At 41.4% G+C, this 14,996-nt stretch overlaps 1 protein-coding gene across 3 annotated transcripts in view; it reads right to left on the bottom strand.

Moving 5' to 3' along the window:
• Nucleotides 1–261: 261 nt before the first annotated feature.
• chst11 (carbohydrate (chondroitin 4) sulfotransferase 11) overlaps nt 262–14,996 on the bottom strand; it is a 94,224-nt gene continuing 79,489 nt past the window's right edge. For all 3 annotated transcript variants that reach the window (XM_078281464.1, XM_078281463.1, XM_078281465.1), the window contains 2 exons: nt 8,812–9,041; nt 262–8,594 (listed from right to left, as the gene is read on the bottom strand). In XM_078281464.1, coding sequence (XP_078137590.1) covers nt 7,970–8,594; nt 8,812–9,041 — 855 coding nt within the window. In that variant the 3' untranslated portion in view covers nt 262–7,969. The remainder of the gene's footprint in view (nt 8,595–8,811; nt 9,042–14,996) is intronic.

The raw sequence follows: 14,996 nt of genomic DNA on the forward strand, positions 1-14,996 counted from the left end.
TACAACTCTTGCTAAAATCAACCCTATCGAGTGGTGGAATGTAACTAAGAGAACATTTACTCAAGTACTGTACTTAAAAACACATTTGAGGTACTTGTACTTTACTTGAGTTTTCAATGAGTCTTTCATGCCCCGTTCTACTTTCAGAGGGAAATATTGTATTTTTCACTCCCTCTCTTGAGTTTGATCACGTTATCTTCCATTCTGACAGACGAATACTTGACATCCACCCATGAAATAAACAAGCAGTGGCAGGCTCCGGGAGTTTCAGTGTCATTTTATTGTGAAAACATTGGACAGGATGAACCGCAGGTCGGGCTGCTGTATGGTCGACACCACACTCAGTGTACAGTACACAGTCAATTATTCATGATTTCGGTGAGTGCGTCTGAATATGAACAGAGTAAAACAGAACAGTGAGAGGCTGTCCCGGGAGGAAATGAGAGATACAGACAGTTGTTGCCATGGCGATTGCGAGGAAGGAGTATGGGTGGTTGTCTTGAGAATAAATAAATAAATAAGTGGCGCCTGTTTGAACGAGAGTTTTGAAGAAGACGTTCCCTCTAAGGCAGAGGGACACACACACACACACACACAGAAATGATCCAGCCTTCGCCACTTGTAGTTACAGCACATGAGGCACTCTGATACACACAATGGTGAGAAATGCTGATGACATGGTATAAATTCAGTCACAGACACGGCTGATTTAGGGCTCATTCCAAAAAAAAAGTCACACACACACATTTCTGTACAGGTTACAGCACAACATCCACGCCATCTGGCAGAACATGAAGCTGCCAGGAAACACTCCGGAACTCCTTACTGAAGGAGGACGTACAAGATGTCAGAGCAACACATGAATTCTGACTTTAATCTCCGAATTGTGATTTATATTTTATCTCAATACATTTTTTTGAAGTTAAAAAAATTCTGACTTTAAACTCAGAACTCAATAAAAAAATTTCACATGTGGCCCTAATCCTCTTCCGTATAATAAGACTTTCACCCGCACTAATTTATTAAATAAAATGACTTAAATGTGTTCGACTGGGCATGTCCTTCACACTTGCCCTGTGTAAAACAAAGACATTTTCAAAAAACGGCAGAAAGCCCCTCGATAGAACTCAGCTAAGCTATAGCTCACTTTATATAAAGATGACACCCCCCTTCTTTATCCTATCTACAAAGCTCTATTTGAATCGCTAAACATCAGAGATCAGAGATGTGGCTGTTGACTAAGGTATCGTCCAAAATAGCCCAGTACAAAGTAGTATTAAAACTTCTCCAGTCAAACGATACCTGCACTATTTGTATTTTTTTTATCATTATCTCGCAGCCAATCACCGCAAGTTCTTTAATTTAATGTGCCATATGATTGGCCCACTACCGCAGAAGCTACAACCCATACAGTCCGTGTTGTGGTGAAGTTGAGCCCAAATAACTTCATTGTGCAGTTTTGTACCGTTATTTAATACATATTTTAATAATTTGAACACTTTCAAAATGTACTTGCATTAAAATCATTTGGACAGGCAGGAGTGGTGGCATTTCATGCTAGTGAATGCTTCCATTCACATGATGGGAATTGAATGAAGAAGAAGAAAAAGGTATCAAATGAAGTACTCTATTGGTATCGGTATGACTTTAAGAGTACTGGTATTGGTATCGTAATTTTTCAAAAAATACCTAGCCCTAGTGTTGATTTTAAGTCTTGGAACCAAACTATTACAGACACACTTGGTGGTTTAACTTGGGGCCTATAGTGCTTGCCATAGTACAAAAGGTACAAAGAGGGATTATTTAGTGTCAGCGATGTCAGCGTGTTTCCATATCTCAGCAGCTACTTTGGTGGCTTCAGTGTTATTAGAACTGATACAGTAAATAGTGGCCACAATTAATAAATTAAATAATTAAATCTTATAAGTAGGATTATTTATGTGACTTCTACCCCCAAAAAACACACTTGTTTACAGAGCAAGTGTAAAAGAAAAAAGGGCGCGCCAGAAAGTCAAGATTCTCAAAGAAGGATGAAGATTACACTTAAGCATGTTTTTAAAAGCTCCATTATCACTAAAACATGAGTCTGTTTTGATCTAAGAAGAAAAACCGATTCAGATGTATCCACATTGGTGTGAACACAGCAGGAGAATCAGAGCTTTTCTCTGGTGCAGTCACACGGGCCTCTGCAGGTCTGAAGCTCTGTGAGATCGCAGTGAGTGCATGTAACAGTGAGTATGTTTACATGTACACTAATATTCCGCTAATATTCCAAATATGACAATATTCTGAATTTGATACGGGTCATGTAAACAGCATATTCTGTTTGGATATTCCAACAAAGGCCTTTTTCCAAATATAGCATTTTCCGATTAAGACGTGGGATATTCTGGTATTATTCAGGTTTTAGAAGCATTCTTTGGACATATACAGCGCTTTCGGAATATGTGTCTCAATCAGGGTTTGTGCATGTAAACGTAGTCAGTGTGTGTATCTGGGTAAATACAGTAGTAAGGGATTTGCCATGTGAGAAATATGAATGGAGTTTCTCTTTTTGGTGTTACTGTATGTGTTGTATTTCCTCAAGCTGAATTTGGGTGCCTTCTGTTGTAAAGTGGATCTTGATACTTCCCTTCTTCCCCTCTCTGTTGTTTACAGTAATGTTTTTTTAGAGGAGCAAGAGGAATCTTGTGATATCCAACATGCCAATTTTAGTTCAGTGCAGCTGGAAGGTTTTGCACTGTGAACAGTTTTTTTTTTTTTAAAACAATTCCTCTTTTGTGCCATGAAGTAATCCAGCAAATCCAAAATCTGAATCCATATTTACAATGCGGTGTAGAAGCTGGTAGACAAGTCAATCTTTGGCAAACCATTGTCCACCCAATCGTTTTCTAATTATTTTGGTAACTTAACAACAGCAGAGTGTGTGAAATAGCATAGTAAGAAGCAGAATCTGTCCTGCTGGCAGACACTGGAGTTGGGGGTTGACACTCAATAAATGAATCTGTGTGTGTGTGTCAGTATAAAGGAAGGCCCAGGTGAGCACAGAGAGAAGGCGCTCTGAATTCTTTGCTTTGTGTTGCTGTGAATGAAAGGCACAGAGAAACAATAGTGCCACACAAACCCAGTGTGTACGTGCATGGCGTGTGTATGTCTGTGAGTGTGTGAGGCAACCAGAGTAATTACTAATCGATCCAAACATGAAAGCTCAAAAACAACAGCAGAATGAATGGCATAATGTTAACACTGTACACAAACATACTGCATTGGGACTATAGATATGTCAGAAATGAAACACGCAGAGAAGGAAAAAGCTTGGTAAAAAATAAAAAAATAAATAAAAAGAAGTTTCTGGCTTTGTCCCCCTGTGCTGATGATATGCAATATGATCATATTTTTTGGTGTCAAAAAGAAACCAAAATAACAATAAAAACTATAGAAACCTTCTTTTGTTTGTGTAATATATCTTCAAAGGAGTAGTTTGACATTTTGGCAACTCTACTTTTTTTATTTCTTGCTGAGAGTTGGATGAAAAGATTGATACCCCACAGCTAGCAGCCACTTAGCTTAGCTTAGCTTATAGCTTGGAGAGTTTTTTTTTTTAACTCGCCCAATACTTTGGTTTCCTAAATTTCCCATCAGCCTCAGATGTACTTTGTGTTATGTTCTAATCAACAAATGTTAGCATGCTAACACCCAAAACCCTAAAAGATGGTGAACATGGTTAACATTTTACTTGCTATACATCAACAATTTAGCATTGTCCTTGTGCCCATGTTAGCAGGCTAACATAAGCATTAAAGTACAACCTCACAGAGCTGCTGTGCATAAATAACAAAAATAAAAATACAAGCACAAATCACATCGTCAGCTCCTCAAGAGAAACACTCCCTTAGATATGTTAAGAAGCCTTCCTATGTTCCTTTCAGCAAATATGTAATTCAGTCTAATAATAGACATCGTTCAAAAACAATATAAATAAACCTGTTGGCTTGACTTGAATACAAACAAACACACCTACAGTATGAGACAACTGGGCAGTGTTCAGACCAATGCAGACTGGGAAGTTAAGAATAGGGACATTATTACCGGAGGAAGGCAGAAAGTCAGCTGGGGTCATAACAGTAGGTGCTCTTTTGGTTCCCCGTGGGGATTCTTTCCCAGCTCTGTTTGTTTAAGCAGGCTGCCCTTTTTCCACAGGGACAGAAGGGATCATCGACACTGATTTTGTTCTACTTTTAATACACGAGGCCACTTTTGGACTGGGGTGGGAGAGAGGAAAATCGAGCGAGGAGAAGAGAGGCCTCTGTTAACGGCTTGTTTGCAGCCTAAGAGGTCCTTTGTGTGTCGTTTGTCTTCCATTCTGGGGGCTTAATGAGCAGTTTAAGCCATGGCTCAGCCATCGTGTTAAAGTGGAGAGGTGCTGCTGGGCACAACTGCTGAGTAAGATGCTGCGTGGCATCAACATCAGCAGGAGAACTAATGTGCGAGCGGAGTTTGTGTGTATTTTTGTGCGCCTGACCCTAAGCACTGCCCTGGAGGAGGCCGTGCTGAGAATACAGCCATTGTTTGTGCAGGAGAACTACAGGCCAGGCCGGTAGCTTTTCTCCTTTATTAGAGCCAGATGTGTGGGAGTAAGAAAACAAAGAAAAAATACGGTTGTTCTTGCATTATAACCCCCTCACAGGCATGTGCACACACACACACACACACACACACACATACACACACACACACACACACACACACACACACATATACACACACACACACACACACACACACACACACACACACACACACACACACACACACACACACACACACACACACACACACACACACACACACACACACACACTACAGTAATAATCCTTCAAAAGTTACAAGGAAAGGTTTGCAGAAGGGTGTAGCTTTGGGTTGAGAAGTGTGGGGGGAGCAAAAAATCTAATCAAGTCATCACACCCATCAGTAATGCTAACATTTCACTCACCAGATCCATTTAAAGATATGGGGTCACTACTAGACCAAACACAATAGCGAAGTGGAGCTGGAATTGCAGTAAGAGCTATCAAGTGAACAAGTACAGTTTACTGATCAATTTGAAAGAAAAAACTCAAGGTAAATTGCTTATTAAAAAAGAAATCTCCTGCATTGCAAAGTTGTATGTAAATTACTTTACACTATTTACAGACAGACAATAGTTGTATAGCCTTTCATAGCAAAAGATGAAATCATCTTTTTCATAAAGCTGTGTCAGCAGCAAAAGTAACTGCTGGGCCCCTACACACTGTATGCATTGTGGACAGTATTCATATGCTGGGATATTACATGACCCCAAGTTTGCGAATTGATCGAAGGATATGCATCATGTAAGCAGAGTATCTGCTGAAAAGTGAAGGTCTTAAAATTAGGTTTTGTTACAGGGATTCATGACGCTTTAACTAATTACACGTTTTACTTTTAATACTGTATGTGATGTACTTGATTTACATAAAATCATAATTCTGGTCCTGTAAATCTACTACTGCTACTTCTGTCTACTCTAAAACACAGCACGTATTGCATGTCTATCCGTCCTGGACGATGGGTTCCTTCTTTGTTGTTTTAAAGATTTTCCCTTAAGGGAATTTGTTTGTCTGGTTGCTTTTTTGTGGAGTTTTTCCTTATCTGAACTGAGGGTCTACATATACATAATGTCATACTGCACTGTTTGTTGAAGATTGTAAAGCCCTCTGAGACAGATTTGTGATATTGGGTTTTTGCAGGGCCTCAAGATCAGATAGTCCAGGACCCATCTTAAAACCCTTAACATCCATTTGTTAGCTGTTTATCCTTTTCAGAGGGTTGCAGTGGGCATTGTGCTTTAGTGGTGCATATTTCCATATTCCCACACAATATTACAATTAAATGCATTTCTTCCCAAACATTGTACCTTGACAGTCAGAGCCTCAAGATTAGGTAATAAAGAAGGACCCACTTTACTATTAGTCCATCAATTTTCCTTCAAAACTAGGACTTTATTAAACCCGGTCTTACAGACTGCATAAGAAAACATTGTGTCTGGTTAAGTCAAGTGCAACAAAGTGATGCAGCTTTTCCAAAAAAGATCTCTTTCACTTTGAAGCCGGAGTGGTTTGTAATTTACATAGAGGTATAATAAACTAAATGACTCTCTCTCTGTCTCTCTCTCTGTCTCTCTCTCTCTCTCTCTCTCCATCTCTCTCTCTCTCTCTCTCCCCCCCCGTATAATGCTTACACAACAGTCTGTAATCCAATTCACAGCGTGATGGAGGGTGCGGTTATTAACCTTGACATTGCTTAGCATCACTAACATTAATCACATTACAGTATGAGATACGGTCTCTGATTCTGTGAGCTGGGCAGTAGATTGTTGATATGTACACTGAGAGCTATGTTTGCATTTTGCATGTTGTGGTTTGGGGAGGGGGCGTCTTTCTTTGCTTACGGTAATGATGGGTACTGAACACAGAGTGTGGATCTCTGAGGCTCTCGCAGCCATTTTGGCATCAAATGTATGACAACAGGAAATGGAAAACAACTCATAAATCTGTCAGACACAGAAGGACGAAGCCATGGGCTGAAATGTACCGTACAACCTTCAGAAATGAAAAAAGCTGCTATGCACTAACAATGTATCGGAGGCAAGGTGTGAAGAAAGACAACAACAGTTTAACTTTCAAAAGTCCTAAAATGTTCATCATCGCCGAAAAAAATAACAATTCAATCTTTCAATCTTTAATCAACAAAGCAAATTAAATAATCCTCTGTTATTGCTGCTCGCAGCAATGCTTCATAAGACAATAGAAACAAAAATAAGCATGAAGATAATCTTAATTAATTTACTAAAAGACATGTTTGGTCGTCTGAGCGGGGGCTTTGTGGGTGTGGCCCTGGGTGTGTCCACTGATGTTGGGGCACGGCAGGGCGGGGTTATGAGATCCGGTGCCTCTAACCCTTTCACAACCACACAGGCGGTCTCTTTTCTTTCAGCTCAGACCTTCTGCGCTCAGATTTGTCACTCACAGCTGGTGTGCCCAATCACGTGAGAACATCCTGTACCTTTCTAACCACCTACTGTAGCTCAAAGTGTTAAGGGTGCTTGGTGTTACAGGCAATGATTTATCAAACACTTTCACACCTTGTCCTCAAGGTAAACACAAGAGATCCCTTCTGCCAACGTCGTAAGGATATAGACCATTGACAACTTGTTAGGTTAAAACTGTTAGCTGAAGGCCAACCCACCATAGTTACAGTTGTAGAGGTCTAGAGAGTGAAGTCATTAGCCATCTATTACAGGGCGTCCTTGACCAGGCGGGGATGAGCCGGTCTCCCTCTGAAATGTAATGAGGGCAAGGGTGATGGGTGCTAACACACCGCGCTGACAGTGCAGCAAAGGACATGAATTGTGTTTTACAATTTGACAGAGTTTCTCTATTGATCAGAGGGCGTTGGGGGATAAGCTTAGCTCCCACGATGCGTTGGGGTCAGGGCGCGTGCGAGGCCGCTGTTTGCTTTGTAGAATCTGAAGCAGCCTAATTTGCCAGCTTTTTGTTTAAACATGTAGGGAATATCATCAGAAGAATCCCTCTTCAAGTCCATCCTCTGAGGATAAGTTCCCCTTTCAAAACACCTTGAAGACCTGCTTCACCCACACATTTTAGTCTTTGCATGCATTTGGTCCATTTAGCCCACATTCTTATACAATCAGTGCTCCCTGTATCACAGAGTTGATTGTTCATCCTCCCCCTTATGCCCAGACAAGCACGCATTACCTTTCTTTCTTTCAGCACCTATCTATATGTCTAAATCAGACCCCCATGCCTGCAAGTTACGACGACAGTTTAAAAAAAAAAAAGAAATCACGTTTGCCTCCAAAAAATCCACTCATTTTGTTGCCTCTCCGTAAACAAGGCAGTCATTCTTAGAGTCCCAGCCCTGTCCTCCATTAGTCCAGCCGGAGGTAGCTGGGTGTGGTGTAGTTGAACATGTGGAAATCCAACTTGTAAAGCTGGTAGAGTTGGATCTGCTGCTGAGTGCTGATATTGCTGAAGAACTGGGCCGTCATGGCATCGGTGGTACGAGTGGACTTGGCATAGCTCGGGAAGCGCAAGGAGTCGCCAACACCCACCAGCCGCAACACATAGTTAGCGTCTTCTTCCAGCGTGTCATACTTGCCCACTAGGTCGTAGTGGATGTGACATGGGTGACAAAGCTGGTAGACGGTCTGCCAGTGCTCGTTGAGTGGGCCATCACGCTGCGTGGCCGGGTCCACCAGGTACTCAGCGAATTCTTTGAATTTGACATCAGCACCGTAGAGCAGGGCATCCTGCGTGGCGTTCTTGCGGTAGCGGCGGATGATGCGGGTGCCGAAGCGCTTGTGGAAGGACGAGTTGTACTTGAGGGTGAACTTGTTTCTATATGCCGAGACCAGCCTCTCGAAGGGCTCGCGAACAAACAGGAACTTGAGGTAGTTCTTGAGGCGGTGGTTGATCTCAGCAATACTGTACTGGTTTAGCGTCTTCAGGTTAGAAGGAATGTGGGCTTCATTGGAAGGGATATCCATTGGGTCACTGTGGAAGAGAGGCATACGGACAGTAAGAAACAACAGCGAAACAAAAAATATGCATTCATGTCCTTGAAATGAATCCACTTCCAGTGTAATGGGGTCAGCACGCAGGGATCTAAGTACATCCTCCAACACGTCCTGTGCATTTTGCTTCCAATTTGTAAATCACAGAGCATTGTACAGTCCTTTCTCAAGCCATGTCTGCCAGGTGCTTTACTCACCTGTATTTGCCCCGGCCTGTGAGCACCATCATGACGCGTTTCCAGTTGGTACAGGCCACCTTGGGGACGTAGCAGTAGATGAGCTCGTGGTCCTCGTCCACCACAAGGTGTTTGAGGTCTCCGGGGGTCAGGACTTTGCGCTTACGGCTAGACGCACTGTAGACGCGACAGGCATCCACTACCTGATCCCTCCTGGCCTGGTGGAGGACGGCTGCTCCAGACAACTCCGGCTGTTTAGGCAGAGAAGAAGGGAGTGGGAGAGAGAAAGGGACATGTGCTGTGAAATTGAAACAAAGGGCTTTCAGTAACTGTCTGGATATAAAGAGACTGTCGGCTCTTGACATAAAACATTCGGTACTTGATGCTTAACCATTTCATCAGAATGAAGTAAACATTGGTCGTTTCTTGATATTTTGGCTCTAATTTATTTTTAATGTTAGGGTGTTAGCCCAGTAACAATAGGGTCTGTCAACTACATCTTGTGATTTACACACTGACTAATGAACCCAGCAGAAACTAGTAAATGCTATTTGTGGCATCAAACTTAGTTGCCTTGGTGGCCAAATTAGCGTGTTGGGTAGTTGGCAAATATATCTGAAAAGGGGCCATTGGTTTGCATGTCATTGTTATTCAGGTTTGGGCAAGAACAGTATAATGCAATAAAAAAGCCAATATACTATTTAATAGGTTTCACAGTACATTGTAAATCTCCATGTATGGACAGAATGTATTTCTTTACAGAATGTTCTCTTTGAGGTATAACTTTATCCAGCCTGGTTGTTGTATATTAACATTATTTTGTGACAAAATTACTTCCTGTCTATGTAGATTTTGTTGTCCTTATACCTTTTTCCAAATATTACTGTATAACTTCCTTGGCAGTGTAAAATCTCAACGTGCCAATAAAGCACTCTAAAATGAATGATACTGAACCAAAGCAGAAAGAGGGAATGATGAAGAGAGATAGATAGTGTTATTAATCTCAGCCGTTATTATCATACTCATCTCTTTATTGACTCTATCTTTTTCCCCTATCTGAGTTGCTCCACAGACTATGATCGAGATGAGTCCATGGGTACTGAGGAAGGAAGATAATGATATGGGAGGATATTACAGATATTGAGTGTTCAATATGCTCAAATCCAGTCAGCAATCATTCATCTGAGGCATATTTCATATTCACCATGACGCTTGTGATGAAGTGGACCATGGCAGGAGGGAAAGGAGGAGGCTGGGGAGGAATTAAAAGAGTCAAAGGCAGAGAGCAGCCGGAGGGCTTTGCATCTGAAGGGCAGGAGTGTTTTCATAAGCCTCTTGATTGTTTTTCCTTTGGGTCCGAATTCCCCTCCAGGGCAGTTCCCCGATTTCCTCGCCGAATCTAAATTGATTGTACTGTGGCCTGCATCTCTACTGCTCCGTCCCACTCACAACAAGCGTGTCCTTTTAGTGGCCAGGGCTGACATGGAGTGCCTGAAATAACTCAGGGACCACCACCAAGCGCTAGACACGAAGACAGCTTGACTAAAAGGTTAGTATGTATTTCTCTTTAGAGTCGCTCTTTAACCATGTCTCCAGGTGGGCAATTCATCATGTGCACAGCTTGCTACAGTACAAAAACACGGGTGCAAACCAATCTTTTGCACCTTTTTATCTGATGACAACATACTAAAGCAGTCATGAAGGAAACGCATGACCGTAAAATCAGAGGTATTTTAAAAGCCATGTTTCAAAGTCTTGTTACCTTCTCAATGAGCACCATTGGGAAGTCGTGTGGGTGGGTGGGTGAAGAGGTGGGAGGAAAGGTTTGTCTCACTGTGAGTTCACATTTCAACAATATTCAACACAGTTAACAATTTAAAGATAGTAGTCATGTTAATGCGATCAGTTAAAATTATCCCCCTTTTGGAGATTGTTATGTACAGTCTTGAAACATTTTCTAATACTAAATAAATGAGGAGCTTTTGCCACACATTCTCGCTTTCCTTAATTCATCCCAAAGTTTCATCTTCATCCTGAGTGATGCTCTAATAGCCAGCGTGGAGATCGAAAAAGACGGTATTTTCATTCCTGTGCAAACAATGTAACTTTTAAATAACCTATTCCCTCTAGAGAATAACTATCGGCAAAACATATGGATTTTGCTTCCATAAATTACCTTGTGCACGTAAAATATCAATCTTGTTTCGACAACCTGTGCCCACAACAGATAGATATCGGCCTGCACGGAAATAACTTCGTGTTCAACAATATATGGATCTGGTTCCAACAAAAGAATAGATTGTTTTCCACAAGATTGCACCCACAACTTAATATCTTATTCCAACAAGATGTGCGCACACTATGTTTGAATCTCGCAAATAAATAATAATTGTTTGCCCAAACATTTGAATCTTGTTCACACAAAATCTCTCATCTCCATATAAGAAAGTCCACATGATAAAGTGTAGTTTCTTTATTTCTTGGAAAGAAAACAGACTTCCCATCTCCATGTTGTAACCTCTGCTTAAACCTGTTTTTCAAACCTTGTTCGCCTGTCCCGGTCATATAAAACGGTCCTTTAAAGCATTTTGAGGGAAGTGTAAACTGACAAGGCATGATGGATTAGGAACGCCTCTGCCCCCCCCCCTCACACACACACACACACACACACACACACACACACTTCTTTTCTCTGTGTGTGCTCTACACTCCTTCCTATTCATGCTAACGTCAAAACATCAAAGCCCACTAAGGCGTAAAAGTGCATAGAGAATAGCAGCTCTTTGTTGATGAAAATCTCTCCTTTTTTCAATCTGCTCAGAGACGTCAAGCTATGTTTCATCTAATGTCGCTGCGGGCGTGCGGCCCTCCGTCCCTGAGGAGGACAATTTGAAAATGCTGTAATTAGCATGGGAAAGAAAGACAAGGGAGGAAATCTTGTCATCTCCTGGTCTGCCTCACTGCTCCTCTCCTTATCTCTCGTCTTTCCATAGGATTACTTTCTGCTAATTTATCTCCTCTTCTAGCAACTCAGTCGAGTCACGTGCGGTTTCGATGAAAGGGTGAGGAAGAGAAGGAGAGAGGGAGAGAGGGTAGGAGATGAGAGAGGCGATAAGTCCATACAGTCTGAGACGGGGCCGTGATGGAGATCACTGACCTCTGGCCATGTCAGGCCGTTCCCATGGGAGAGCAGATACCATTATGTGCATATTTGCCTGCACATTACCCCTCGAATCCCGCGTGGACACAAACTAGTGGGTCAGCATTGGATAGGAGCTAGCAAAAGTCATAAAACCACAACTATAAAAGTAGTTAGCAGCTCCGCATGATATGGTCAATTAAGATTCAGCTCAGCAATTTTCCCCCGTGCAGCTGTGGTATATGATGATGATGATATGATGAATTACTTACTTACTTAGTGTTAGAGCATACCGATACTATATATTGATGTAGACGTGAGTGGTGTGTGTGTGTGTCTGTGTGTGCCCTCTCTTTTAGCAACTGCATCCATTCTCTCTGGGAAACGTGTCCATTAAAACTGGGCGAAAATTCAAAGGAAATCCTTATACATAGTTCAAACCTAATCTCGCCATAAACATCATTATCAGCGTCGTATATGCAAAAAGAAAAACTCTCCGTTTTCTTATCTACACACGTTGGGGGGGGGGTTGAGACGAGCCCATTGTGCATTCACGGACGACGCTCTTTTCTTGTTGCTGAACATTTGTCGTCGAAATGTGTGAGAAACCGATGACGGGAACGTGGGGATTGTGTTATCATATTTCAAGTCTTCATTTCCTTCTGCAGGGCTGTATGATTCTCACTGAGAGTTGTTTTGAGTTTGAAATATGATCCGAGAGTCAGACACGCAATGGCGGTAATGAATAGCTTCCTCCTGATATGCTGACGGTTGCAAATAAAGAAAGAAAGATAGAGGAAGGAAGCTAGGAGGGGATTACAAACGCAAGGAATTGAAGGAAGTGAGTTACTAACCATACAAATTGGGCAACTATACTGGCATCCTGCATCCCCAAGGGCCTTAAAAGGTCCCATGAAAGTATAATTTAAGTAAAATAGATCCATTATCAGCTACCGTAAAGCTTCTTTACGCACTCATTATTTTAGTTTATACATGATGACATGCTAAAGCAATTATAAAGCCCATTTGTGTAAAAAACACATTGATAATAGGCTTACTGGCCTACAGGTAAGGTCCACAGATACAGTTCATCCTGTGGATTCCCTGTGCCACATGTATGTTTTAACATTAAAACAATTATTATTTTAATAGCTTAGTATTCTATGGACTAAAAAGGTATGTATAAAGGCTTTAGGCTGCCCTACACGTTATTGTAGGCCCAGTTCAATATGCAACTTAGTTTTATACAATATATATAGTAGGGGGGTCCCTGCTCCATCTCTCTTTCAGTTAAGGGGTCCTTGGCTTTAAAAACGTTAAAGACCCCTGCTATAGAGCAATGGTTTTGTTAGCATCACCTCATATTGTTTGAATTCTCACACACCCACGAGGACAAACTAAGATGTGATACACATTCTGGCCAGTGTTTGTATTTAAAGCTATAGTGCGTAGTTTCTGTCGCCCCCATGAGGAATTCTAAGTAATGACAACAACACTGTTGGTGCGTCCACATGATACAAGCCTCCCGTTATCACGCACCCCCCCACCCCCCTAAATTGTTTGTAATAATCAGCTTAAGTATGCAGTGCACAGATCATATGAAGCAGAGATAACTAAGGATGGTAAGTTTCTGTATGGGAGGGGCGGGGTCATTGGAACTGTTCTTGGCTGAAGCGGTGCAAAGGCTCATGGGAAAAAAATATGTTCTGAACGGTTTCTGTCCTAGTGTGTTTTAATAATGTTCTGTTCATGTTTTGGGTGTGCATTGATGTTATCTGGGTTTTAGTTTTGTATGGTTGATTTAGTCTTCATGTTTGTCTACATTTATTGTTGCACCATGACCGAGACCCGGGGGGGGACTGATGGGGTCTGGGCAGTGAGGCAGACGAAGGTCAAACATACATGTAGAGCATGATGGGAAATACACTCTGAGAATTGTTATGCTTTATGTTTTACTGGAACTAAAGTATTGAGTACATTGTTCTTAAAATCAGGCTGTCATAAGGAAAAAAACATATTTAGAGCAGTTCTTTCTGTAGTTTTGATAAGTATAAAGTACTCTGTATTGATTGTATAACCTGATGTGAGAAACTTGAGTTAACTAATGATTTTCAGTAATGTCTACTAATGTAAACTTGATTTGTCTACTACATCAACTTACTGCTCTGTAGTAATACAACTTGACCTGTTAAGTGTCACCTTGGTTAAAAACTTAAACCGTTTAAGGTAACGGGTTTCTACGCAAATTTCTAATAAAGTCAACTAATTTGGGATAACAGTGTAGACATAACGAGAGTAATGAAGTTTCTCCAGGGTGTTGGTTTGTGACGTGATAAAAGAAAGAGAAGAAACTCTACATGGTTGAAAAAGAGTACAGCAGGGTCTTTCCTTCATAGAGGATTCTTTTTTTTTGTTACAGTACAAATGCGGAAAAGGGGTGCAAGGGTTTCAGCAGGGTGCCCGATGTCCGACGCCCTGTAACAGGTTAATCTGGCCATGGTGTGTTCACTATAAACTGTAGAATCTGTTGCAATTATTCATAGACTAAGAATTAGGGCTCTAAAGTGACCAAAACTGATATTGATATATATCTTGAGAATGTCACATTTGCACTTTGAATTACCATACATATGGAAACAACATTCTGTTGATAATGTATTCCTCAGAACTTGGGAAATGTCTGAATACTGTCTTGGAGCAAAATGAGATGCTAATGCGTTGTGATTTGTAGCCCAGGGATTCTGCAGAGCATCAGAGCACTTTGTCTAGAGAAGATGCCTGAAACATCTTTTCCTCTAAGAAATACGGCTTCATATTGCAATTTAAACACTGCAGCAGTCGATACGACTATTTAGACATTTCCTCAATTAACTGTGCAGCCCTGTGCAGTGATTTTTTTTGTTTGGCTATTCTGGTGCTGCTTCTCAAGTGTATACACTTTGTCTCTGGATACAGGCGAGAATTGCTAAATTGATGCCCCGGACGTTCAAAGTGAATCGGGTGAAAACAAAGTGCTGCAGCAGCAATTCTCCTCACTTTGGTTCGATGTTGGTAATGTTGGAGGAAT

Source organism: Sander vitreus, chromosome 23 (genome assembly GCF_031162955.1).
Source record: "Sander vitreus isolate 19-12246 chromosome 23, sanVit1, whole genome shotgun sequence".
Lineage (NCBI taxonomy): Eukaryota > Metazoa > Chordata > Actinopteri > Perciformes > Percidae > Sander > Sander vitreus.